The following is a 27,615-nucleotide window of genomic DNA, read 5'->3' on the forward strand; positions in this document are numbered from 1 at the left end:
TATATATATATATATATATATATATATAGCCAAAGAGTTACTAGCAATAAAACGCTCCTTAGATTTTGCCAGCTATCTTGAACCAAGGCTGAAACTCCTCCATGTGTCAGGAGATCAATAGCCTCGCAAAACCTAATAGTCTTTGTTGTGCTTTACCTTAATGTCTCAGGGGGATAGCTAGCTGTATCCAAGTTCCGCTGTGGAAAGAAATATTATACAATCTAGCCAGTGGGCTTAGTTCTCTTCTCCAATTATTTTTTAGTCCAGTAATTCTGTATTCTTATATTATTATTATGCCATAATTAAAAAAAGCGCTTTGGACGCGATTGTAGCTTCAGATTCATTGTCTTTATTTACTTAATTCAGGCAGATGAGCGTTGTTCAGAGAGTGTTACAGTTTTTTTCTCTTTTATTTGTAAAAACATGGGTATATTGTGGGGTTTGGAACTCCCCCTGGGATGTCTCAGTATGAGTCATTGTACACTCCTGTGGTTGTCTTTACAATACTTATAGACTCCACCCTAAATGTGACATCACCATCTACATCATTTCTTTGCCGTTGGCGAACATACAGTATTAATTCACCAATTTCTTTATTTAATTTTTATTTATTTTATATAATATAAACACATTTGTATTAACCCAGATTCATCATCTTCATCATTTCCCAACGAACAAGTTTTGAGTCATAGGAAACACTTATTAACAATCTTTCACATGGATCTGAGCTCAAGTGGGCTCGTGTATGTTAGCCTGTTCCAGTGGAAATCATTAATTAATAGTAAAAAACATACATTTATTTTCCTAATGCTTTCGCGCTTGCTTCTTCAAATCTTCCCTGATGGTTGTAATGTGTTCAGTATGAATCAAGTAATTTTTAATGGATTGGGGGAATTAAATGTTGAGATTTATTTCTGGTCTGAAGGGAGACGGATGGGGGTGTATAAAGGGAGCCATAGTCTGGCCTTGTGGAAATTTTAGCGGAACGTACTAATTAAGTGTTGCATGGAAAGTATAAATTGTCCTAAATGTTGTTGATGTGGAGAGTTTGTGCGGAGTCTATCTTCTTATTAAATTTAACCGATATTGACATTCAGATGTTAGTGGAAAAGTTCTCTGTGTGTATAGGGAGCAATGGTTAGTGTGGCCATGTGGGACTTATGTGAAGTGTATTTAGTAATTTATTAAGAGGAATTATATACAAGTATATCTTTAAAGTTACAGCTCATCCTAATAGTATTACATGTGGGGAGTTAGTGTAAAGCCGGTATTTTATGTTTTCCCAGATGTCAAGTTTAAAAATATTGTCCGTTTTGTGTTACAAGTGTTAAATATTTACTATTGCCAGTGGAGACTACCTAGGTATATTTAAAATTGTTGAGATTTTTAGATGCTGGTTAATGGCTTGTATTTTGTAGTTGTCTGTGAATTCAAAGAGGTTTTCCACCTTTGCGCTAGTTACTGGGGAACAGGAACACTGCTCTTATAAGAGGGATCTTGGCTGACCATAATTAAATCCGTTGTAAACATTTTTTGTTTGTTTCCATGTTTTGGGCTAGAATAGTGTGGGGGGTTTTGTATAAGAAAATAAAATCTGTTTGCCCAAGTTGTGGGGGGGTGGCCACAAGCCATGAGTTTGATATTTAAATTGAATACAAGACTTGCAGTTCCACTGATCATGGAGGTGTGTGGGAGCTTTTTCGTTGATTAACTTTAAATATAATTATCTTCCTAATCTTTTCTACCTCACATATCCTCAGTTTAGTGTTTGTGTCAATTATGTGAAGGTATCTCCATTTTAGTTGGGTGTATAGGGGGTGTGTACTAGTTTGGTATTATGGATAGAGTCAGAGTGGGTTGGACCATCTCTGGGGTTAATCAATGCTTGAATTTAGCAAATATAGAGTTTATAATTTGTAGAGGTTAAAGTATCAGCTGAGGTAATGAGTGGGGGGGGGCATGTGGTTTTCATTATATGCTGTGTAATATTTATATTTTTAGTATTATTTTTAATAAGGGGTTTGAAGTTGGGTGTTTCAGTTTTAACGTATTATGTCCACAATTATAGCAAATGATAATGCCTTGGGTTCTGGATGTTAATCTAAATCGCCATGAGACTTAAATGGTAAAATTAGTCGCAGGATAGTTAAAGACTGAGTCACAGGTTACTTTAAAATTAACGTAGTTATGCTTCATTCCACACCTCTTTCACGAATTAATGAATTAAAAAAAGCATAGAATTTTGATCTGTGTTATGAACATTTTCTGATTTTGGTGGTGGGGGGGGGTTGCTGGTGAGTGCATGCTGTGGTTTATCCCACTCTGGAACTTTGTGCCATCAGAATAGTCCTAACATCCCTGCATTAGATGAAAAAAATTTTGATTATTACTGTAACTTATCATTAAGCGATATATAGATAAGCTGTTGGTATATTTAAAATAACTGATGCAATGTGAGAAAAGCCGAGACTCAACTATTTGCTGTTGCATAAAAAGATAAAAGAAAAAATTTTTACAAGCCACTAGGAAGTTGGTGTAATATAGCAATAACCCACGCCTGGGTGTGTGTAATGCTGGATTTACCCATGGTTGGCATGGTTTGGTCATGAGGGTGAAGCCCAAGTGGCCAAACAAAGCCAACCGTGGGTGAATCCAGCATTACCCACACCCAGAAGTGGGTTATTGCTATTATACAATGACATTATTTAAGAAATAAAATAATTGCTTTTCTTAAATAATGGCATTGTATAATGCCTCCTTGCTGCCCTTCCGCAGCTGTCTGGTATTCTGCGGCAGTTCTGATGTGTACTGCGCATGCGTATGCCTGCGTAGTACATCAGAACTGTGGGCAGAAGCAATGGAGAAAGCAAGATCTCCGTTGCTTTTTACAAACTGTTTTCGCTATGTTAAATGGGTTTAACATAGCAAGACAGCTTTTAAAAAAGCAACAGAGAATCTCCTTTGCTTTTTTTTAAAGCTGTCTCGGTATGTTAAACCCATTTAACATCGCAAGAGAATTTTGAAAAAAGCAACGAAAGCAAGATCACCGTTGCTTTTTACAAACTGTTTTGCTATGTTAAATGGGTTTAACATAACGAGACAGCTTTAAAAAAAGCAATGGAGATTCTCTGTTGCTTTTATTAAAGATGTCTCTGTATGTTAAACCCATTTAACATAGCGAGACAGTTTTGAAAAAAGCAACGGAGAAAGCAAGATCTCCGTTGCTTTTTACAAACTGTCTCGCTATGTTAAAGGAGTTTAACATAGTGAAACAGTGAGAAAAAAGAGTTATAGTAATGGAAAAAGTCCGGGCGACCGGACCTTTTTCCATTACTATAACTCTGATTTACAACGTGCACACTGACCAATCAGCGTGCAAGTTTTTGAATATTAATGGGGGGGGGGTTGTATAAGAATCTAACCCATAGTATGTGAAGCAAAAAGTCTAAACTGGTTGCTGTTGTACAAACATTTTGAAAATTTAGTTTCATTTGTTAAACCCAAATTCCTATGCCATTCTCCCAGAAAATATTCAGGTACATTTGGAGTCTTTTGCTGGAAGACCATACAATTAAAAAGACTGTATAGAAAAACTGTAGCATTTACTGCATAACATTAACAAGACTGTATAAAAAGCATTTTGAAAATGCAGTCTCATTTTTTAATTAGAGTTAATATGCCATTGTCCCAGAGAATATTCAAAGCTATTCTCACATATATGTATGTATATATGGATTCACTTTAGATTATCGAGTTACCAAAAACTCGAAACCCATATGGTCGAGACCATGTGATCGAGTTTTTAGAAACTCAAAAATCTAAAGTGAATAAAAAAAAAAAAACCCACACAAAACATTAAAACAACGTTTCTGCAGGGGGACAAACCCCATGCACCTCCCACACCCCCCTACTTAAATATATGAACTCTGAGATCGTACTACAACGAAGAAAAGGGAAATCTCCCGTTCCGCTCTTTATGCAGAAGCACAGAATGAAAGGTTTCCCATGTCCTCGTTGTAGTGCGATCTCTGAGTTCGTATATGTAAGTAGGAGATGGTGTGTGTGTGGGGGGGGGGTTCAGGGTGGCTTCCCCCCTGCAGAAACATTGTTTTAATGTTTTGTGTGATTTTTTTTTTTATTCACTTTAGATTTTCGAGTTTCCAAAAACTCGATCATATGGTTTCGACCATATGGGTTTCAAGTTTTTGGCAATTCGATAATCTAAAGTGAATCCGTAAATATATATATATATATATATATATATATAGAGAGAGAGAGAGAGAGAGAGAGATTTTATTTTATTTTACATTTGTTAACTGGGAAAGTCAGACTGGACGCAGGTCCATTTTCAGCAGAGGCCTGGGGAGAAAAGCTCCAAGCAAACAATACAATTCAATAGTGAAAACACAGCAGCATCTAAAGATGCATAATAGTAATATACATATATGCAGTACATACAGTATATAGTACAGTATAACAGAACATTCCAACATAAGTGAACAGTGATTATATAAAAACAATTTTTTTTCTCTCACTCTCTCTCAAGTTGGGTAGCAAGCATTAGATACTAAGCAGATTTCTGACAACAGAGCATATGGAGGAGTCATTTATCCCTAGCAGCTTCCTAGCACCAGCACAGTGATATGGTCTAGCCTGGGGAGTAACATGTGCAGTGCCAATTAGTTATGTATTGGGTTTTGAGAAGTTTTTTAAATTGGTAAGTAGAAGTGGTAGAGGTAAGGTGGCTTGGGAGTGAGTTCCAGGTTCTAGCAACAGAGCAGGCAGAGAGAGATTTACCTGCATCATTTTTCTGTTTGATGACATTTATGTGGTTCTGATGACTTGATCTAAGGGTTCTTGTCTTGGTGTAGGGGTGAATTAAGTTTTGAAGTGCTGGGGTCTTATCACAGTGGTAGTAGAGTTTGTGTGCTATTGAGCGTTGGTTGAGTAGGAGTAGTTGAGGTAATTCGAGCCAATTTAGTTGTTTAAGGGCAAGACAGTGATGGGATCTATGAGAGGAATCAGTAGCAAATCTGGCAATCTTGTTGCAGGATTACAGTTTGTTTAGTTCACTTTGGCGAAGATTAGTTAAGATAGGGGAGGCATAAAGGAGAATGGATAAAAGGTGGGTTCTTGCTAAGGTGGCCTTGGTAGGTCTAGTGATGAACTGTCTATTCCTGTAGAGGAGACCAAGTTTTTGTTGACTTTCTTAATTGTTTGGGCGATATGAATGTCAAAACCTTAGATTATTGTCGATTTCAACACCTAATAGTTTTGTGTGTTTAGTTGGGGTAATTTGTATGCTGTCTCGAAGTTATGGTAAAATCATTATTTATAGGAGGAGATCTACCAGGGCTAAAGAGAATGAGTTTGTTTTTTTTGGGATTAAGAATAAGTTTTATGTTAGTGAACCATTCCTCAGCTAAAGAGAAGTTTGTTTGGGTTATGGCTTTTAGTTCATGTAGGGTGGGGGAGGCACATATAATGGTGGTATCGTCTGCATATTGCACAACTGAGGCAGATGGTGTGGATGAGGCTATTTGGTTAGTAAATAGTGAGAATAACAGAGGTCCTAGGATGGCCCCTTGGGGAGCACCTATGCCTACTGGTAAAAGGGGGGCCAGTTTCTCTTGCCATAGAACTGCCTGCTGACTGTCTGTTAGGTAGTTATTGAACCATGATATGATGGAGGAGCTTATGTTAAGTGTTGCTAGACTTTCTAAGAGCATACCATAGTTCACCATATCAAAGGCTTTTGATACGTCTAGGAATATTGAGGATATGAATAGACCATGCTGGGATGTGGATACCAGGTTATTTTTTAGGAGGTACTGCATTAGTTTGGAATGAACTACCCTTTCTAGTATTTTTGATAAAGGTGATAGGATAGCAGTAGGGCGATAGTAATTTCAAGGGACTTTACCCCCTTTGTGCAGAGGTATAATATGTGATATTTTCCTGGTATTAGGTACTTTATGTTCTGATATTGACCTGTTTATGAGAATGGACACTGGGTAGGCTATAGCTTCAGCAGTTTTTTGAAGGAAGTCTGCAGGTAGATTGTCAGTCGCCAGAGTAGTTGGTTTCAGCTTCTTGAGAAGTTTAGCAATAGTTTTGGTAGGGACTGGTTCCAGGGAGAAACTGGGGGAGTTTGTTATACTGGTGTGGTTTGGGGTCTTTGCAGGTAAGGGACTATTAGTAGAATTTTGGGTGTTGGGTAGGGCTTGGACTGTTTCAGTAAAATATTTGTTGAATTGGGTGGGGATATTTTCATGGTTATTTGGTAGAAAAGGGTTAGGAGTGGTGTATTTTCCCAGGTGCAGTAAAGTATTTATGTTGGCCAAGACTTTCTGAGGGTTGTTGGAGTATTTTTCCTGCATGGTTGTATGGCAGTTTGTTTTGTCATGTTTTACTAGTCTTTTAGTTTTGTTGCGTAGTTCAAGATAAGTTTGTCTTATATTGCTGTTTTTTTGTTTCTGGAATTGTGTCCAGGCTTTGTCCCTTTCCTTCGATATGGTTTTGGTATCTTTAGTTAGCCATGGGGCATAGTTAGTTCTTATTCTAATGGTTCTGGGGGGTGCATGACAGTTTAGGACATTTAAGAAGGTTGAGTTGAAGTACTGCACAGCATCATCAAGAGGTAATAGTTTTAAGGGAGTCCAGTTGCAACATGTTAGTGAATTGATTAAGTCTATAGCTCCGAAGGACTTTTGTTACGTATTACTCTGAGGATAGGTTGTTAAATGTGGTGGGATCGATTCCTTATTAAGTAGGTTGCTTGATGATCACTCAAACTGTCAGGGAGACAGCCTGAATGTTGAGCTAGAGTGGGGTCTGATAGCAGTATCCAGTCTAAGATAGATTGGTGTTTGGAGGTTTTGTCAGTTCTAGTGGGGGTCAGTAATAATTTGGTTAAACCCATGGAGGTTTATATGGGTGGATGGATTATTGCTGGAACAGTCAGACCAGTCAATGTTAAAGTCGCCTAATTTTATAGTTTCATGAGGAAGGGAGGATGACATCCAGTTTAGTAGGTTTTCAAGTATGATAGTATTATAGATATAAATTATATATATTATATATAATATATATATATATATATATATATATATATATATATATATTATATATATAATATTATATATATATATATATATATATATATATATATAGCTATACATATATATATATATATATGTGTGTGTGTGTGTGTAAAAGATTAAATCAGAACTAACATCTAAACATCACAGAACATGATGGTTTAAGAGCACTTAGCAACTTGAAAATATTTAATTGGGAGGAAGTTGGCACCGATAAATGTCTTTTCACTGGAGGATAGTGATGTATTGATCTTAAGAAGGGTGGGAGAAAGCATAGAGCAGATGTAAAAAGGCTGATAGAGGAGAAAGGGTTAAGCCAGCTCTGTATGAGGTCTGCTGCGGTACTTAAGAGTTTGCTAGACTTTGGGTAATCTGTCTGTGTGTGTATATTTATGTGTTTATAGATAATTTTTTTTCATATTTTGGAGATCTATTTTTCAGATTTACATGCCATTTCAGCACATCCCCATTTTTAACAAATTCAGTGTTAAATATTTAGAAATAAAAGGTATTAAAGACCTGAACTAGAACTAAACACGTTTTTGCTTTCAGGTAAAACTGAGTGGAAAAGCAAGTACTTGTGCTGACATCATCTGGCTGGACAGTGGCATACTTGCTACAGCAACTGGAGAGGTAGTCATTAGGTGAGAGATTTATATTTCAAATTTTTGTAAGGGCAGCTGCTATAATTATTGCTCTAGGTTATGAATCGTCATCTTCTGAACATGTTTTTCAAAAGAAAAATCTTTATCTCAGCAGATACGTTTCTTTTGCTTTTTTCTTCCAAATAACCAAATTTCTTCATTCCATATTAAAGCATACCAGTTTACTTATTGTTCCTTTTCATGGGAGGATTTTTGCGTTAAAGTACACGCGTCTGCAAGCAGAGCACATTGGTTCAACAGAACTGTTTGAAAATGAGTGAAAGATCTAAATGTTCTACCAGCCCAAATAAGGGTAACATGAAAGGTTTTATAGTGTGGCACAGCAGCAGTGCATTAAGTATCACTTTGAAAGTGCATTGGCAATTTAACATGCTAGGTAGATTGCTTTCCGTTCATGTACCTCAGGAAAACAGCTGTCATATTGTTTGACGCAGCACTGCTTCAGACTTCCACATATCTGCTGTCATTGCTGTGTTACCACTACGTCTGTTGCGTTAGATTTTTTTTGCTAGCTAACCTTCACCATTTCTTTTTAGTTTGCTATACATTTTTACTTATAGGATTAAGTGTAGCTGTGAACATTTAATTGCAGCTTCATCTCAGAATCTTAAGAAGGGTGGAGCCAGCTGTGGGAAAATTAATAAATGAAAATACAGTTTTGTCAGGTTTGACCTGCAGGCTGAATCTGTGGAGAATTTGGGAGAGGAATCTGGCTTTACAAGGCTATCTGTATCCAAGACCAGAAGCTTTAGTAGCATACATCACTCTTATTGCCAGCCTACAAAATTTGAGAACAGAATGCTAGAATTCCCAGACTCGGACATCACTTAAACAAAAGGGAAAGACAACCTGCTGTAGATCTGTTCCTTTGCTAGCCACTGCATATTGCCCATTAAATGACAAATGACAGAGGACATGTGGTTCATTTTCCAGGTGCTGCGGGGGCTGTGCATGTAAGGTACAGGCAAGAAACAGACATAGTCTGAAAAAATTGATGTTGATCATATTGATCACTGCTATAGTAGCCTTAGCTATATGGATTATATCCTGCCAAGGATATAACAGCCAGTCAGCTTCCAAAGCTTCAGGGCACCTTCAACACACACCCAAACTGTCAAGCAACTCAAACTGAGCTGACTAAAAGACAAGTTTGGGCATGAAGTCCTTCATAGCTTTATGTCGCCAAAGAGTATTCTCCTCTGAGGCTTTCAAGGATCAATGGTTGGCTTTTGCTTTCCTTTGTTGAGCAGATAAGTTCCCTTTGGGAAAAAAATTCGATATTCTTAATTTTATTGATGTTCTACTACTTTCCTCTTCACTTAGGAATGTTATGTTTTAATGGACTGTTGAGATTATAACATACTTTTAAATGGAACACTTGTTTTTTCTGTCATTTTAAAAATAGTGTAAATAACTGAAAACATATTTTCTGTGTGGAAATTGTGTTTATTTTTTTCTTTGTGGGACTGGAATATTTTGTTAAAGTGCTTTTTGCTGTGTGTGTGTGTGTGTGTGTTTTTTTTTTGTCAAAAAAGTAACTTTTGTGGACTGGTAATTTTGCTTGTTTTCCCTGAGAAAGAGGCACCATTTTTGGCTTGACCTTGGAAGGAGTTTGCTGGTCCTATGGTTGGTCCTCCTTCCAACCAAAAAAAGAAAACGTTAAGCAAACAGCCTTTGCTACCACAGCAGACTAGCAATTTACCTAATCCATAGGTGGGTGACTCTGTTGTGGCCATTTATTGTACTGCAAACCACTCATCTTTTAACCCCGCATCCCTCTGGATTAACACCTGCAGCCACTATGAATTGGGGGTTAACCACATCCTCTGCGGCTGCTGAGTTCCATCAGTGGGCAAGGGAGAGACACTGTTGATGTTACTGGGAGATGGAACAGGGAAGGTTTGACTTTTGTGTCAGAATGCTGTGCCCATCCCTGGGGAAGCAGCTGGTGCCATTAGTAACACTGTTGTCACCATTTTTCTTGTCGAAAGAATCAGAAAACCAAGAATGTATCTACTACTCCTCAAATTTCTTTGGATAGGAGTAGTTTACTTGGTCTTACTCTGGTTCAGGGTTTACTACAGGCTATCGACCCTTCTTGTAAAGTAGTTTCTGATAAAAGAAAGAGAGATTCCTCTTTTCCTGAAGAGATTCAAGATTCTGAATTTGAAAAGGAAGATGCAAGGGCACCTTCAGTTTTTCCCTCAGATTTCTGATTCAGACTCTGATGAGAGCTCAGTTTCTGATTCTCCCTGTGGAGTTTTTTTCTTTCTCTGAGAGTATTGCTAGAATGTGCCAGTGTTTTCAAAGGGAGAACACTGAAGTTTCTCAGTTCCTCAGAAAATACTATGAGTTGTCACAGAAGGATTTTCCAGAACCTACACTCATTCTCTCTGTTCTGTCTCATTTAGAGAATGAGTGTGTTATTACCTGCAGTTTTCCTGATAGTCAGCTAGTTGTCCCTAAAAAGGCAGATAGGATGTATAAAGTTCCTATGTCGTTAATTTTTTATACACTGTTCCCCAAACCTGACTCAGCAGCTGTAGCCTTAGTTGATCCCACTCCTACCAAGCACTTGGTTAATTCCAGTCCTACTCATGGATGGGTATGGGAAAACATGTGTACTTATGCAACTGATTTTTAGAATTTAGAATTGTCTGGCTTATATGTTTGTTCTGACAAGTTGTGAACATATGAGGAATGTTTTCTCTGCATTTTCTTCTTATGAGGCAAAATCTTAAAATAACTTGGTTTCTTCTGTTACAGAGGTCACTACTCAATGTTTTCAGTCTGTGTATGACTCTCTTTATGCATCTTCCAGGGCTATGGCTACAAGAACTCTTTTAAGGAAGGTTGCATAGCTTCATTCTCCAGAACTTTCCAGATCATGATAAAATTGAGGTTTTCAGTTCTCCCTCGGATAGAGATTTAGTGTTTGGCCCCTCTGCTTAGAGATAATCAAAAAGTATGATGAAAGGGGCAAACTGATCCAGGGAATGTCTAAGGTTTTTCAGCCCTCCTTTTCCAGATTGTCCAAGGGCTTTCTTTTCTCCTCATCCAATTTTGGCAAAGAAAAAAAAAAAAAAAACAACAGAATAAATAGTCTGAATAGAATTCAGGTAAACAAATGATCTGATGTTGTCAGTGTTCATTCTATCCTCAGCTATTGGGTTCAGATCCGATCCGACTTGGCCATTACTAAAGCTTCTCCTTTACCCAAAATGCACCAACCCCTCACATATCTCAGATCTCGTTTGCTACTTTTCGCAAAAGATGTGGTTGCCATAGCTCTTGAGCTTCATCGCAGAACTCTTCAGATAAGTTAGATTTTTCCATTTAAACCATATATACTGCATTGTTTCTATCATTCCCTTACTCTTGTACTTTTAGTATATCTGCCATTGTTGCCCTCTTTTCCTTTACATATTAGTATACCCTTCATTATCATTGTTGGTAATCTCTCGCTCTCTGTTTTTCTTCCATATTTCTTGCCCAAAATAAAAATTAAAGAAAGAAAAAAAAAAGTTTTATAGCTGTTTTTTTTTTTGTTATAAGAATGGTTGAGAAAGGGCCCTTCCAGCTTCAAAAAATGTTTGATGAGTGGGCACAAGTTAGCTGTTTCAGTGCCCACAGTTTTTGTATTTATTGCTTATGTCCGCAGCACCTTCAAGAAGACTGTTCCATGTGCCACAAATTTAATCCATATGCATTAGTGATTAGAAGAAATTAATATTGAAAGGTATGTTACCTTCAAAGGAGCTTTTGCAGGGGCTCAATCTCCCAAACTGAAGTCCCAGGGTTTGATATCTCGTGGTCCTTCTACTTCCTTGGCTCCACCTTCCAAGCCTTCCAGGAAGAGGACTAAATCAGATTCAAGGAGGTCTCAAACCTCTTCCCTCTCGGATCCAAAGAAAAAGAGGCTTTTGGATTCTACATCCTCAGATCTGACTAAGAAACTGTCGGATCCAACTATTCAGGAATCAGTAATTTTACCTAGGACCCGATATTCCCCATCTGTTGATCGTGTACCTTCTAGGCTACATTCCCCATTTCTAGAAAGGCGCCATACAAAGTCAGCTTCCCTGGCATCGTCTTGTCCATCCAGTGGTTGGACTAAAGATGATGTGGATCGAGTGATGAGGAAGTTTCCCTTGGTGCAGATCCAGATGGGTGTGTTATCAGCTCCTACCATTTCAGGTCAGAAAGACCATTCATCGACCACTCCACCAGCTCTGATTCCTTCTCTGATTTCTTTGGTTGCTTCAAAGTCCCGGGATCTGGATCTTCTGGGTCTGTCAGGCTTGGATCTGAAGATGACATTTTCATTGGATCCGAAGCTGATTCTGAGTCCCCCAGGTCTGTCATCTTCAGATCTAAAGGGTTTTCAGAGCTGAAGCCTTCCTGTCAGATCCAAGGCACTGGAGTTGACTCCTAAGGTTTCAGAGCCATCTCTATGGCTTGGTGCTTCGGCACTGGATAGCTCGGCACGAACTTCATCCTCTGAGAGATTGCTTTTGGGGTAGGAGGAGATGATGGTCCGGAAGCCTGCCTTCTCAGCTCTGAGGTCTTCTCTCTCTCTGTGATGGTCTGCCTTCAAGGTTGTGAAGAAGGTTTTTTTATGCTTCAGCAGGACTGATGGGTCCATTCCCCTTGGATTTCCAATCCAGTTCCCAGATGTCTCTGCACTTGGTGTCTCATCATGCAATGTCACAGGGATAACCAGCCCAAGACCTCCAAACCAGCAGGATTTTACAGTTTCTTCTGACACCTCCCTGGAACACCCCATTGAGGGATGTCCCTAGGAAGAGAAAGTGTAAGAGGATGCACTTGGACTTTCCACAAGAGTCAGTCACTGAGGATATGGACTTCGATGAAGGTGAAAGGTTCCCATGATCACTTCCAGAAGACTTCTCATGTGGAGACATCCTTGAGAACCTGAAACAGAGAGGTGGCTGGACCCCCAGCAACCCTTAATATGAGGAGTCAGTATTTCTGGAGGCTTTTGGAGATGGATCATCTACCTCCTAGGTTACTCCTCCCACCGACTTGTTCTCTCAGTGGGCATGGAAGGAGCCCGATGCAGCTGAACCAATACCCAAAAGGACATATAGGATTCTAGCTCCACCTGCAGGGGAGGAGTGTTGGGCTAAAGGGTGCCCATTGGATTCCCTGGCCATGGCAGTGGCCAACAAGAAGGAACTTGCTGAATAGAGTTCCTCTGTTTATCTCCCTTACAGGGAGTCTAGGGTGATGTACAGGTTTGGGAAGCGTGTCTGTGCATCACAAACCTTTGCCCTTAGGTCACTGAACTATTGGGCACATTTTACTAGGTTGCAAAGGGACTTGAGCAAAGAACTCTCAACTTGTCTTTCAGGAGCCATTTCTGTTGAGGCCCAGTCATGTGTTCTTTGACTTCTCAGTTGGCTACCCTACAGTCCATCTCAAATTCATCCACAAGGCTTATTTCGCATGCAGCCAAAGATGTCTCAAGGGCAGTGGGTTCATGCATACCCATTTGTAGGCATGCCTGGATGTGTTTATGTGATTTTGCGGAGCCCTTCAAGTCCTCGTTTGTCAATGATTTCTTTGACAGCACTTCTTTTTTTGATCCCAAAGTGAAGGACACATTTTCTAGGTGTGAGAAGGATGGAAAGACCTTCTCTGCAGCGGGTGTATGTTTTTCAACCCCTCAAAGATCCTTTTCAAGGAATCAATGAAGTGGCCGGGAGATGCAGTTCAGTAAATCCCATGGTCTTTTTCAGGACACATTTGGAGAATGTTCCCGTAGGGGCAGAGGAATGCTAATGGACAACGATGCCCCAGCAGCAGAGGAGGCCCACCAAACCATGGGTCTATAGGTTCTTTCTCTGACCGACCCTACCAGCGCTCTTGAAAGGAGGCCCGATTGTCCCTCTTTGGAGGCCATTGGGGATCAATTATCCCAGCACCAGGGAGTCTGGCTAGACATAACAAAAGATACTTGGGTAGAGAGGATTATTTCTAGAAATTATATAATACCCTTTTCCCTTCCACCTCCAACTCTAAGAAAAATTCTCGATGTTCCACCCAGTCAGAGGAAAGAAGCAGTAATACAAATACAAAAGCTGCTAGAAAAAAGTCATCCAAGAGGTACCACCAGACCCAATAGAATCCGGTATTTACTTAGGATTCTTTTTAGTGCCAAAGAAAACAGGAGACTGGAGAGCAATTTTGGATCTCAGCAACTTGAACAAGTCAGTTTGACGCACACAGTTTCGGATAGACAGAGTTTAGTCTATTCTCCCTTTTCTAGGGCAAGGATGACTAGATGTGCTCAATAGACCGTTAGGATGCATACTATCAAATAAAGATGAGCTGACAATCCAGAAGATGTTAATGCTTCCAGCTGGGAGCCAGTCATTGCCAGTTTAGAGCTGTGCCCTTTGGTCTCACCACACCCCCCAGAGTGTTAAACAAATGTTTGGCAGTAGTAGCAGCTCACTTGAGTCTGCAGTGATTCCGGGTGTTTCCATATATAGATGACTGGCTCATTAACACCCTGACTAGACATCTGATAATAAGGGCAAGAAATGTGTTATTTCAGATTTGCTCACATCTGGGGATAACCATGCCTTATGACAAATAATCTGAAACTAGGCTGGCTTGAGCTACAAAATAACTCCATTATAACCAACTTACCATTGCCCATAAAACCCTCTTCCAACCAACTAGAACTCCAATACTATCAAACCTTTTTACCCCATATAAAAACCTTAATACCTTATGCTCATCCAAGAAATTACTAGTATCCACAAGTATATCCAACAATATCTCTGGTGACTCTCTGTTTTCTAATGCTGTTGGAAAATACTGGAACCAACTTCCAAATGAACTGACATCACTGTCCTCTTTATCACTATTTAAACAAAAATTGAAACTTTACCTGAAAACACACTGGTTATGCCCCTGTACAAACCCAGACTAATCAAAAATGGCATTGCTATCATCACATTTCCTTGACAATAGATTTTGTAGCAAATTTATCTAATGTTCTGTAATAATTTTTGTATTCAACGATTGAAATGTTATGTAATAATCTTCAAATAATTTCTGTGCATGCATTTATATGTTAATCATTTTATGTTTATGTTTTTGTTAATCTTTTCAAGTGGAGCTTATCTCCCTGTGGGCCTCTGCTGAAAATGGACATGCATCCAGTTAGACTAGCCCGGCCAACAAATGTAAAGTAAAATAAAATAAATCTCACCTATAACCATTTAAAAATTTGGAATTCATAGAAGCAGTTTTCAACACAAAGTCAGTGATAGCTTCTGTTCCTCTCTCAAGAGCATAGATTATCAAATTACGGGCCAGAAAAATAATTTTCAATACCAAGATTTCGGCCTGCTTGGTCCTCCAAGCTCTAGGCTCAGTGTTAGTGGCAATAACCTTAGTACTTCTAGCCAGATTTCACATGAGAATTATTGAATGGTTGTTAGCAGCACAGTGGTCGGTTCTTCACCAATGTATGTCATCGCAAATAAGCATTAGTTAGGCATGCAAGAGAGAGAGCTCAGGTGATGGATTCAGTCAGGCCAGGTTCTACAAGGCCATCATTTCATTCTCCCTCAGCCCAAGGCCATAGTGATCATTGATGTTTCCCAGTTGGGACTGGGGGACACTTTCTGGGGAAAACAGTCTAAGGCACTTGGTCCCCTGAAAAGGACAAATTGCATATAAATCTCCTAGAGATGAGAGCAGTGCTCTTAGCATTGCAGGCCCTCCAGAATGCTCTCCCTACTAGGGCAATTGCTATTCAAACAGCCAATATGTCAGTAGTTTAGTACATCAACAAACAAGGAGGGAACCAAATTATACCCCTTGTGTCAAGAAGCACTCCGATTGTGGCAATGGGTGATCTCATCCAACCATTTTCGCATAACAGACATTCCAGGGAAGTCCAAAGTGATAGGAGACAAATTGAACAAGTACATTCTTCTACCTCACAATTGGTCTCTCAACAAGAAAGTGACAGAAATGATCTTTCGTCAATGAGGCCAGGCTTGCTTTGATCTTTTTGCTTCTCTCCTAAACAATAAATGCAGCAGCTACTTTGCCCTAAACTGCCCACAGGGGAAATCGCCAACGGATGTTTTACTTCACTGTTGCCACCCAACCCCCCCGCTTTGTGCCTACCTGCCGATTCCATTAATTCCAAAATTTCTGCAGAAAGCTGACAGGTTGAGGAGCAAAGTCGTCCTCATTGCACCCTACTGGCCCTGACAGGTTTAGTTCCCCTACCTGTGGGCTCATCTACTTCACCAACCTTGGATTCTGGATCCGTTTCCAGACCTCCTGTTTCAACTGACAGGCATGATTCACCCAGACATCTCAAACCTCAAGCTTGCAGTCTGGTTTCTCTAATTCTGTTAATAGCCAGACAACCTATGCTCTCTTCCCATGTCCATCATATCCTTTTACATCCCATGAGCCTTGAACATGAAAACTCTATACAAGTAAATGGAAAAGATTTGTTTACTGGGCTCAACAAAGTCATATTGATCTTTTCTCAGCTCTGATGCATAACTTTCTTGAATTTTTAGCCTTACTTTTTAAAGAGGGTGCAAGTTCCCGTGCCATTAAGGTTCATTTAGCAGCAATATATAATTTTCATATTGGATTTGAATGTTCTTCAATAACCTCTGCTAAAATTTTACAAAGCATTCATGAGAGGCAGTCTTCTTTTGAGACCACCGTTTAAAGACCCTATTCCATCAATGGATCCGAACTTGGTACTGCAAGCATTAATTCATTCATCCTTTGAACCAGCAGCTAAATTTAACCTTAAGTTTCTTACTTGAAAAACTGTCATTTTATTAGCCAATGGTAAGTTGTCATTCTCACCTTCATTCTTGCTGGATCGGCTCCGACTCGGCCTATACTATAGCTCGAGAGCTATTTTTTACTGGCTCGAGGCAGCCCTATATCCCACAATACCATGCGCTAACTCCCCAGATCTCGTTTGCCGCTTCGCTGTGAGGTTGCCTTTTTTTTTTGCCGGCTTAGGTCAGTAAAAGAAATTTTAGCAAATTCTTCTAACTCGAGGTTAGTTTTTGTCAGATTAGTTCCCATTGATATAGTTTTACCTAAATTACCTATTAGTAATTTTTTTGTTAAGCCCTACCCACCCCTTTAGTTAAACTTTCTAATTGGGCCTACAGGCTTAGTTTTTGTTTTTTCTCTCCCCCCATTATTGTGTGTGTGAGTTGTTGTTTTAGTCAGCCCCTTAACTTCCCCTTGGTGTGAAAGTTGAGTGAGTGGTTGTGCTGACTGTGTTACTGTTTTTTAGGGTAACTATGTCTGAAGAAGCTAAGGTCTCGGGATTCAAGAAGTGTGACTCGTGATGTCAGAAAATGTCTCTGACAGACGGTCACACTTCTTGTGTCTACTGCTTGGGACCTTTGCACCTGCAGGACTGTTGTTCCGTCTGCCATGGATTTAGTTCGAGTCCTGCAGGAGCGTCGTGATAAACTTATTTTGTGGGGCTTATTGAAGCCCGATGACTCCCCGTCCAAGTCTGGCTCGGGGAAGTCGTCTAAGCCCGCCAAGCCCTCGGCTCCAGCTTCTGAGTCGAGGGCTGGCGAAACTGAGATCACTCCGGCATCGACTCCAGCCGGAACCGATGTGAGCAAGATCGGACCCACTCCGAAACCTGTATCGGAGCCGATATCAGCGCACAAGCGCTCTAGATCCCCTTCATTAGAGTCTATCCGATCGGCTCCAAGATCACCCCTTCTATCGGAGCAGAGTCATAGGACTCATTCCTCCAGGTCGTCTAGGCTTTCCGACCACGATATTGAAAGGATGGTCAGTAGACTCATAAAATTTCAGGCACTGGCCCAAATACTCCAAAGCCCATCTCACCAGACTGTGGCTCCCTCGGTGCCGCCTTCGATTCCTCCTCCGACTCTCCAGTCGAGTTCGGAGCCGGAGTTTGTCAGAACCGTAACCTTGCCCACGTCGGAGCCGATACTTCCACCTTAGGCTCCGGCATCGTTGGCTCCGACTTCTTTATTGGTACCGCCCGTGGAGAAGTCCGGGCGCCGAGACTCCGTTGTCGGCTCCAAGGGGGCGAGTGGCATCGGACCCTTGTCCAACCCCGCTCTCCCTCTCGGAGCGTCGGCTCTGGTTAGTTCGGCCCTGACATCATTCTCGGAGCCTTCTCTGTCAGTGCCGGGGGCGGTTTTGGTGTCTTTGGAGCCGGGACTGTCTTTGGTGCCTGATAGGGGGGCTTTCGAGGTGATGAGGAGCGTGCTGGATCCAGTGTCCGCTCCAAGGTTGTGTTCTTCAGCTCCTCCCTTCACAGTGCCTGTTATGGTCTCTGGCCATCCTCTTGCAACTTATAGCAGGGATCCAACGCATAGGGTACCCACTTTGGGGTGTCTCATCCTCCTCCGAAGCCTCTCCTGAAGCTTCAGGAGAGCCACATAGGAAAAGAAAGTGCAAGAGGAAGCACGTAGACTCACCTGAGTCTGTAACCTTGGACACTGACTTGGATGAGTCGGAGGGCTCCCCCAGATCCCCCTCTGAAGATGTCTCCTTTTCAGACATACTAGAGATCCTGAAACAGAGGGGGAATTGTTCCACACTCAAACCCTCCGAGGACGAGTCTGTTTACCTTGATGCCTTTGGATCTCGCCCTTCCACCTCCTGGGTGTCCCCCCCTTTCGATCCACTGATGGAAGTGGTGGCTAGAAAGGTGTGGGCAGCTCCTGACTCCATGGAACCTACCCCTAGGAGGCCTTCAAAATTTATTTCTGCTCCGGTGGACAAGACATTTCTCACCAAAGGTGTCTCGGTAGATGCTATGGTGGTAGCAGCTGCCACTAAGAAGGAATTAGCTGATCCTTCTGTACCTGTTCATCCTCCTAACAGAGTCCAGGACCATGGACAGGTACGGTAAGCGGACATTTGCTTCAGCGACCTTTGCTATGCAATCGCTGAACTATTTATGTCATTTCACCCGCCTTCAGAGAGATTTGCTCAAAGAACTGGGTGAAACTGTACAGGATCCTTCTGCTGTGGGGTATCAGGACAAGATTAACTCCCAGCTGGCTACCCTGAATTCTATTGCCAATTCCTCCATGTGGCTTATCTCTTATGCAGCCGATGGAGCGAGTAGGGCCGCAGGTACAGGTGTTGCGTTGAGACGTCATGCCTGGATTAGACTCTGTAATTTTGCTGATCCCTTCAAGGCGTCCTTCACCAACACCCCCTTTGATGGTTCAGAATTGTTTGGACTTCAGGTGAAGAATACTCTCACCAGGTGTGAGCAAGACGGTAAGACTCTCTCTGCCGTGGGAGTCCATTTTTCCACACCATCTAGACCATACCCCAAAGGTCAGAAGGGTGGAAAGATGTGGTTCCGTAAACCACAGGGAGTCGCGCCCGCCGCACGTGGTGAAATTCCCCCTAGAGGCAGGGGAGGGAACAACAATAGACGCCGCCCCAGGGGCAGAGGGGTCCACAGAACCAGGTTTCCAGGGCGTCCTTCCCTGACCAACGCTTTCAGCATCACTGAGAAGCTGCCTGACTGTCCGCCTTCGGAGGCAGTTGGGGGAAGATTATCTCTGTACCTGGAAGCCTGGCAATCCCTCTCTCAAGACAAATGGGTACAGTTGATTATATCCGAGGGTTACAAAATCCCCTTCATTTCCCCCCCCAAACCAATTGCCAAGACCCCTCCCAGACGTACCACCCAGACAAAAAGGGGTCAGGCACAGCTGGAAATAGAAAAGCTGTTAAAAAAAAAAGAGTCATCCAGGCAGTCCCAGCAGACCAGCTAGGATCCGGAATCTACTCCAGGTTCTTTTTGGTACCAAAAAAGACTGGAGAACAATTTTGGATCTCAGCAGACTGAACAAATCTGTACAGAAGACAAAATTTCGGATGGTAACGCTGCAGCCCATTCTGCCCTTCTTGGGCAGAGACAACTGGATGTGCTCGTTAGACCTACAGAATGCGTACTATCACATAAAGATACACAGGCGCTCCAGGAGGTTTCTCCGCTTTTGGCTGGGAGCCAGTCATTACCAATTCAGAGCCCTGCCCTTTGGTCTCACCACAGCCCCCCGGGTGTTCACCAAATGTTTGGCAGTGGTCACGGCTCACCTGAGACAAAAAGGATTCCAGGTGTTTCCATATTTAGACAACTGGCTCATCACCGCTACCACCAAGCAGCATCTTATCATAACCAGGGATTACACCATTCACATTTGCAACAGGTTAGGTATTTCCATAAATTTTGCAAAATCCTTCTTGTCACCTTGTCAGTGTATAAACTTCATAGGCGCCGTGTTAAACACCACAGAAATGTCTGCAACTTTAACACCTCAGAGAGTGATAGATATACGGCAGAATGGCCACCTTCTGATTCAGTCCAACAAAGTTCAAGCCAAGTTAGTACTGAGAACATTGGGCCTCATGGCAGCGGTGATTCCCCTTCTTCCCTTAGCCCGCTTCCATATGAGATTTCTTCAGTCGATGCTTTTCTCTCAGTGGTCCTACCAACAACTTCCTATGACACACAACATATTGATAACCCCGACTTGCAAGAAACACCTCGCCTGGTGGATAGTCTCCCCTCAACTTCTTCAGGGCAGACCCTTTGTTATTCCCCCTCCAGTTGCCACAGTGACAACGGATGCCTCCCTGATCGGGTGGGGGGGCATTATCAGGGCAGGACTGTCCGGGACATGTGTCAACAATTAGAATGCCACCTGCACATAAATGTCCTAGAGATGAGAGCAGTGCTTTTATCGTTGCGAGCCCTTCAGGACTCTCTTCCCACGGGCACTATAGCATTTCAAATGGACAATATGTCCGCAGTGTGGTACATAAACAAGCAGGGCGGAACAAAGTCCTACCCCCTATGTCGAGAAGTACTCAGACTTTGGCAGTGGGCGATCTCCTCTCAACGGTTTCTGATAGCAACGCACATCCCCGGGAGATCCAACGTGATAGCGGACAGATTGAGCAGAACAATTCTCATGCCTCACGAGTGGTCTCTAAATCAAGCGGTAGTAGAGAGAATTTTCCAGAAGTGGGGCCAGCCTTGCTGCGATCTTTTTGCAACACCTCAAAACAGCAAGTGCCTCGACTTCTTCACTCTCTTCCCCCTACCAGGCCACCCCCCAGAGACGCTCTAGTCCACGATTGGCCTCGGGGTCTTCTATACGCTTTTCCCCCTTTTCCGTTGATTCCATAGTTAATTCAGAAGGCAACCACATTGAGATCCAAAATGATCCTCATTGCTCCTTACTGGCCTCGACAAGTATGGTTTCCATTCCTGCACCGATACCTTCTGGAACAGCCCTGGCATCTGGAACCATTTCCAGATCTTTTTACCCTTCTGACGGGCAAGCTGCACCAGTCTCTTCAGTCCTTCAACCTCACAGCTTGGTTGCTCCACTTCCAACCATAGCCAGGCTTCCCTTCATTTCTCTTCCTGTCCGGGACATTATTCTTGCCTCCCATAAGTCTAATACCAGGAAGACTTATGCGAGCAAATGGAAGCGTTTTTCCATTTGGGCACAAGCTCGGTCCTTCGACCCTTTTAATGCTCCAATTCACAAAGTTCTTGATTTTCTGGCAGAACTTTTTCATGCAGGTTCATCGGCAGCCACTATCAGAGTTCAACTAGCGGCCATTGCCAATTTCCATGTAGGACTCTCGGAAACCAATATTATGTCTCATAAACTCTGCAAAGCCTTCCTCAAGGACATTTTCTTACTCAGACCTCCCATTAAGGATCCTCCTCCACAATGGGACCTGAATTTACTGTTATCTTCAATAATTCTTCCTCCCTTTGAGCCTGCAGCTTCTTGTTCTCTCAAGCTCCTCTCTTGGAATACTCTGTTTCTAGTGGCAATAACTTCTGCCGGCAGAGTGTCGGAGCTTCAAGCCTTGTCCACCCGTTCCCCTTATTTGGTCTTTCATAAAGACAGAGTAGCTCTCAGAACAAACCCTTCCTTTCTACCTAAAGTTTCTTCTGAATCAAATCTGAATCACACTATTCACTTGCCGGTTTTCTTCCCAAATTATTCAAACCGGGCTGAACAGAAACTACATTCCTTGGATGTTCATCGCCAATTGTGGTATTATCTAGACAGAACAAAACAATTCAGGAAGTCTGAACAACTCTTCCTTTCTTATGCTGACGGGAGGAAAGGACTTCCAGTTTCAAAGGTAACCCTTTCCAGATGGTTAGCTTCCATCATTACCTTTGTCTATGAGTTGAGACAAACAACTTCCTTCAAAACCTAAGGCTCATTCAACCAGGGCGCTATCGACTTCAACAGCCTTTCAAGCAAGGTTACCTTTAGATGTTATTTGTGCAGCAGCTACTTGGGCTTCTTAGCATAACTTTATTACCCATTACAAACTGGATATAGCCTCCAGAAATAGAGCTGACTTTGGTTCCACTGTACTCAGGAGTCTGTTCCGTTGAGCTACCCAGGACCAAGGTGCTAGGGACACTGTCCCATCCAGCAAGAATGAAGGCGAGAATGACAACTTAACATTAAGAAGTTATGTACCTACCATAACGTTCCATGTTAGTTGTCTTCTTCTCGCCTTCTTTCTTGCGTCCCTCCCTCCTGCCCCCTAGCCTAGACAGACTTGAAGGTTCTGAGATCCTTCTATTTCATGATGTTGCCCCTTTTTTCCAGGGTTCCCATATCATGACTACTATTGCCAAGGAGACTGTTTATATATATATATATATATATATATATATATATATATATATATATATATATATATACATTTTTTTTTGTTGGTAACAAAAAATTCTGTGCTATGTGATAGCTGCCAAATGAGATCTGGGGAGTTAGCGCATGGTATTGTGGGATATAGGGCTGCCTCGAGCCGGTAAAAAATAGCTCTCGAGCTATAGTATAGGCTCCGAACCCATCCAGCAAGAAAGAAGGCGAGAAGAAGACAACTAACATGGAACGTTATGGTAGGTACATAACTTTTTATTACCTCAGCTAGAACAGTTTCAGAACTTCAAGCGTTGTCTTCAAAACCTCTCTACTTGATTTTTCATAAGGATAGACTTACTTTATGAACCAATGCATCTTTCCTTCCCAGTGTGGTGTCAGAATCCAGTATCAATCAGTCGATTAATTTGCCAGTATTCTTTCCTAAATTTGCAAACAAAGTTGAATATATGTTGGATTTTTCGAATGTTCACAGACAATTACATTTTTATCTACATAGGACAAAAGAAATCAGAAAGACAGACAATTGTTTGTTTCCTTTGCAGATCTGAAATTGGGTAAACCCGTTGCAAAAGTAACTTTTAGCCAGATGGCTGACTAAATGTATTTCTTTTATCTATAACAAATTGGGTCTTACCTTAACTAAACCTGTAAGAGCTCATTCAGCTAGATCCATGGCAACTTCTTTAGGTTTTCCGTGGACATCATATGTGCAGCAGCAACTTGGGCAAATCCTCATACCTTTACATCAATCATTACAAATTAGATCTGACCTCGAGGGGTAGAGTATCTTTTGGTTCAACTGCTCAGGAATATCCTTCCTTAGAGTCCACCCAGGAATTTAGGTAGCTAGGAACTCTGTCCCAACAGTTTAGGATAGAATGAAAATTGACATCAGATAAGTTATGTACTCACCGTAATGTTCCATCTGTGTTGTCCATTTTCATTCTTCAACTTCCCACCAACCAACTTCCATCCTTTGTTTTTACAAACTTCTGGGATGAATGAAATATTATGAGGACACCACTGTCCTTTTGACTGGGCTCCTAATATAGTTTGTTCAATAGGACACATACATTTTTAAGTATCTATTTGTGTGTGTGTATATATATATATATATATATATATATATATATATATATACATATATATATATATATATATATATATATATATATATATATATATATATTGTTTATAGATACTACTTCTGGTAAAATCAGCAAACAAGATTTGAGGTATGCTACAGGTTGGTGCATTATGGGTAAGGGAGAAGCTCAAGAGCTTTGTGGTTACCACAAGCTGAAGTAACGACCAAGTCAGATCCGAACCCAACAGTTGAGGAAGAATGAAAATGGACAACACAGATGGAATGTTATGGTGAGCACATAACTTCTTTTTTAAGAAAAAATGACAAGGGGGTCGAAAATAAAGAATCAAACCTCCCAAAACAAAAGACATTTTAACTCTGAATGACTGTTCAAGACCTTTTGAGTCTCTCCCCCTGGCCCCTGTTTTCTCTTTGGCAAGCGATTATTTCAGACAAATGGATTCTGAAAGTTATTCATCAAGCTTACAGATGGCAGTGGGGCAAAATTTTTCCATTCCAGGGGGTCATTCCATATCCTTCAGATTAGACCCTTTTGTTTCCATCTGTTCTTCATTGCATGCTGTTCTGAGGAGTGATAGAACCAGTTCCTCCTTGCCAGATGGGGAAGGGTTTTTCATTCAAAGATGTTCCTAATGCCAAAAAAAAAAAAAAAAAAGAAAATGCTTGGAGACCACTTCTGGATCTTTATTTCTTAAATTTGTTTTGTGATAGTCCCCAAATTCATACTGATACCACTTCACAAACTGTTACCTCTTCTTCCTATTTCAGATTTCCTGGTAATGTTAGACCTAAAAGATGCTTAGCATCACATCCCTATTCATCCAGACTTCACAGATTTCCTCAGGCTTTGTGTGTCTAGATCACATTGTTATTTATCTGCCTTATCCTTTGTACATTCCACTGTACCAAGAGTGTTCACTAAGTGTTTAGCTACAGTTATAGGTCATTGCAGACTACAGGGTATCCACATTTTCCATATTTAGAAAAAAATGCTTTTCTTTGCAGTGTCTTTTTTAAAGTGTCAGGAATCTCTGTCATTTTTGAGAGATTGCTTGCACAAGCTGGGATTCCAAGAGAATATTCAAAAGTCTTTCTTGACTCCCTCACACAAGACACCTCAGTTCAGAGCTTTTCTTATGGTGGAAAAATAGATCTTTATTTAGATCTGTTTTTAAGGTTTGCCACTCAGACTTGTCATTGACGGAATGCCTCAGAACTTTGGGTCTCATGGCATCTGCGATTCTCATAACCCTGGCAAGACTCCAGAAGGAAAAATACAGTGGTATCTAAAATCTCTTTAGTCCTAGCATCTACACCCTTTATCTTTTCAAATCCCAGTGCTGGGATGTGTCAGAAAAGAAGTCTTTTGATGGAGATAAGATATCCTTAAATTCAGGTCTTGTCTTGTCCCTCCCTGCTGCAAAGCAGTCAGTTACCACAGATGCTTCAGACTTTGCTCGGGGAGCAGTTTCAGGTGGGATAAAAGTGCAGGGAGTGTGGGACAACAAGGACAGGTGCAGGCACATAAATATCATGGAGATGTTTGCCCTGATCAAGTCACTCACCTCTCTGAACCATTTTTAGATCCCAGGACCTCTTCAAGTAGTTGCAGACAATACCACAGTCATATGGTACATCAACAAGCAAGAATGAACCAGATCACACCCCTGTTCATACCTCTGAAGTGTACGTCATTACAAAGAACATTCCTCATTTGGAGTCTTAAGAAATTGCATGTTCCTCAAAGATTCACATTGAAACGGTATGTCACACATTCAGTATTAGGACCTTTTTAACTGATAACATATGGTAAATAGAAACTAATCATTAATTAATTAAAAGATCCTTTTTATAGGTAAAACATAGCATACTTTAACCATTCTGTGAGCTTCTGTGTTGAAGTTGTTAGTAACCTGTTAGCAACAATTCCACATTTTACCCGTTTGTTACATATTGTGAGAGGTAGTGTTCCTCATTTTGCGGATGGAAGGTTGAGAACTCTGCCTCCATGTGATGTCCCCACTATGGGCCAGTAATCAAGGAGCCTGAATCCTCACCACTGACACTGGAGAGGGACGTTCACTTGGAATAAAAATGGATACATCCAGGATTTCCAGATGGAGTTCTCTGCATCAAGCACAATTTCCCTTAAGATCCCACAAGATTCTTCAGAGCTGGCGAGCAAAGATATTCTTGTAATTGGAGATTCAGTTATTAGAGGAACTGATACTTATATTTGCAGAGATGATAATGAACATTGAATGGTATTATGCTTGCCACGAGCAAGAATAGAATATATGAGACAAGCCTTGGAATGCCTTAATGTTAGGAAGTGTGTATCTGTTTTTATTCATATTGGTACAAATGATGTCACTCGCAAGGATTCTCTGACCGTTAGTAGGGAGCTGACAGCCTTCTTAGAATAGCATACCTTGTACTGGTGTTAAGATGCATTTTTTGCAACTCACCTATAGAAAGGATAATCAGGTCACTGTGAATGAAAAATGGGGGGGGGGGGGTAAATACCTACATGGAAAAAATGTCCTGTTTTAAAAAATGGAAATGTGTAGAGCAACCAAGCCTAGTTTTGGGCACGTGTGTTCAGACAGGATGGTGTGCATTTGTCGAGAGCAGGGAAGAAAATTTTTGCAGCAGATATTTTGTAGTATTTGGCAAACACTGTTCAGGATTTTTGCCAGGTCAAAAATTTAACAGTTCACAGACAGATGTCGAAATCTGATGCATCTCTGATGGTTGTTAATGCTAGGAGCATTAATAATACACTTTTTTAACTGCAAAATTTGCTACGTTCCCACAAGATTGATGTTGTTATTGTTTGTGGAACATGGTTAAAGAACAATGACTGGAAACAAGTTCTGTCTTGGTATAAATGTTTTTACTGTAACAGACACTCTAACAAAAAATCAGGTGGAGGTGTTATGATGGGTATTAAAGATAGCTATGACACCTGTGATTATTACATGTTCAGTGATAATACCAATACTATAGACTGTGTAACTTTGACAATAAAGAAAACCCTGGAAAATATAACAGTTGGAGTGTATAGACCACCAAGGTCAAGTGTAGATGACCTAGAGAAATTCATACATTTCTTGCATGAAACACAGGAGGGAAGAAGAAGAATATTAGCTGGGGACTTAAATTTACCAGAAACAAATTGGAATGATATTGATTCAACGACATTAGTAAGGAAATTATTCACAGCATATATTCAGGAACAACAGTTGCTTCAGATTTAAAAAAAAAACTACCAGGGGACAGAACATACTAGACATTGTTTGTGTTCCCAAAGAAATTACTGTAACTTCCAGTCAAGTTTTACCGCCATTGATGTGCAGTGATCATAGTCTTATAAAGGTTAATTTGTTGCTAGATAATTCTGCCAAACTGAAATCTAAGCCAATGCACAGAAGGTTAATTACAGATTATATGGAAGCAAAACTGTCACTGTGTAAAACTAATTGGAGTGAGGTGGTCAGTGGAAAAACTGCAGATGGAATGTGAACAGTTTTGAAAGAGAAATAGTTTGAGTGCAAAAAAATCAAAAAAAGGTTTAACATGAGGATCTAGGCATGCACCATCAGGGGGATATATTTCCATAAGAACAAGATATCTGATTAAGGTGAGAGACAAAAAATATAAGACATGGAAGAGAGATCAAACTACAACTTTGAAAACTGAAGTAAACAAGCTGGGCAAGCAGATTCAGAATAGTATGAGACAAGATTAAGAAAATTTTTTATAGATGCATTAGATGTGGAAGGACTAAAGACACACAAATTGATAAACTGTGTGCAGATTCTTAAATTTATTTTCAGACACAACAGATTATAGATATATTTACAAGATCTTATGCAAAACAGCTTGGCTCCACAAAAAGGGGTGGTAAGTTGTCCAAATGATATCCAGTTAACTCTAGATGCTGTAATCAAATTAGATTATATTGAAAAAGAACT

The 27,615-nt window shown here is 40.9% G+C and overlaps 1 protein-coding gene across 1 annotated transcript in view; it reads left to right on the forward strand.

Annotated features, from left to right (window-relative positions):
* The window catches only part of IFT140 (intraflagellar transport 140), a 3,212,973-nt gene that overhangs the window by 553,610 nt on the left and 2,631,748 nt on the right, over positions 1-27,615 (forward strand). Inside the window, exon 7 of the mRNA XM_044089294.1 lies at positions 7,653-7,744. Within this exon, the coding sequence (XP_043945229.1) occupies positions 7,653-7,744 (92 nt within the window). The remainder of the gene's footprint in view (positions 1-7,652; positions 7,745-27,615) is intronic.

This window comes from Protopterus annectens, chromosome 12.part0 (assembly GCF_019279795.1).
Source record: "Protopterus annectens isolate FY-2018-M chromosome 12.part0, PAN1.0, whole genome shotgun sequence".
Lineage (NCBI taxonomy): Eukaryota > Metazoa > Chordata > Ceratodontiformes > Protopteridae > Protopterus > Protopterus annectens.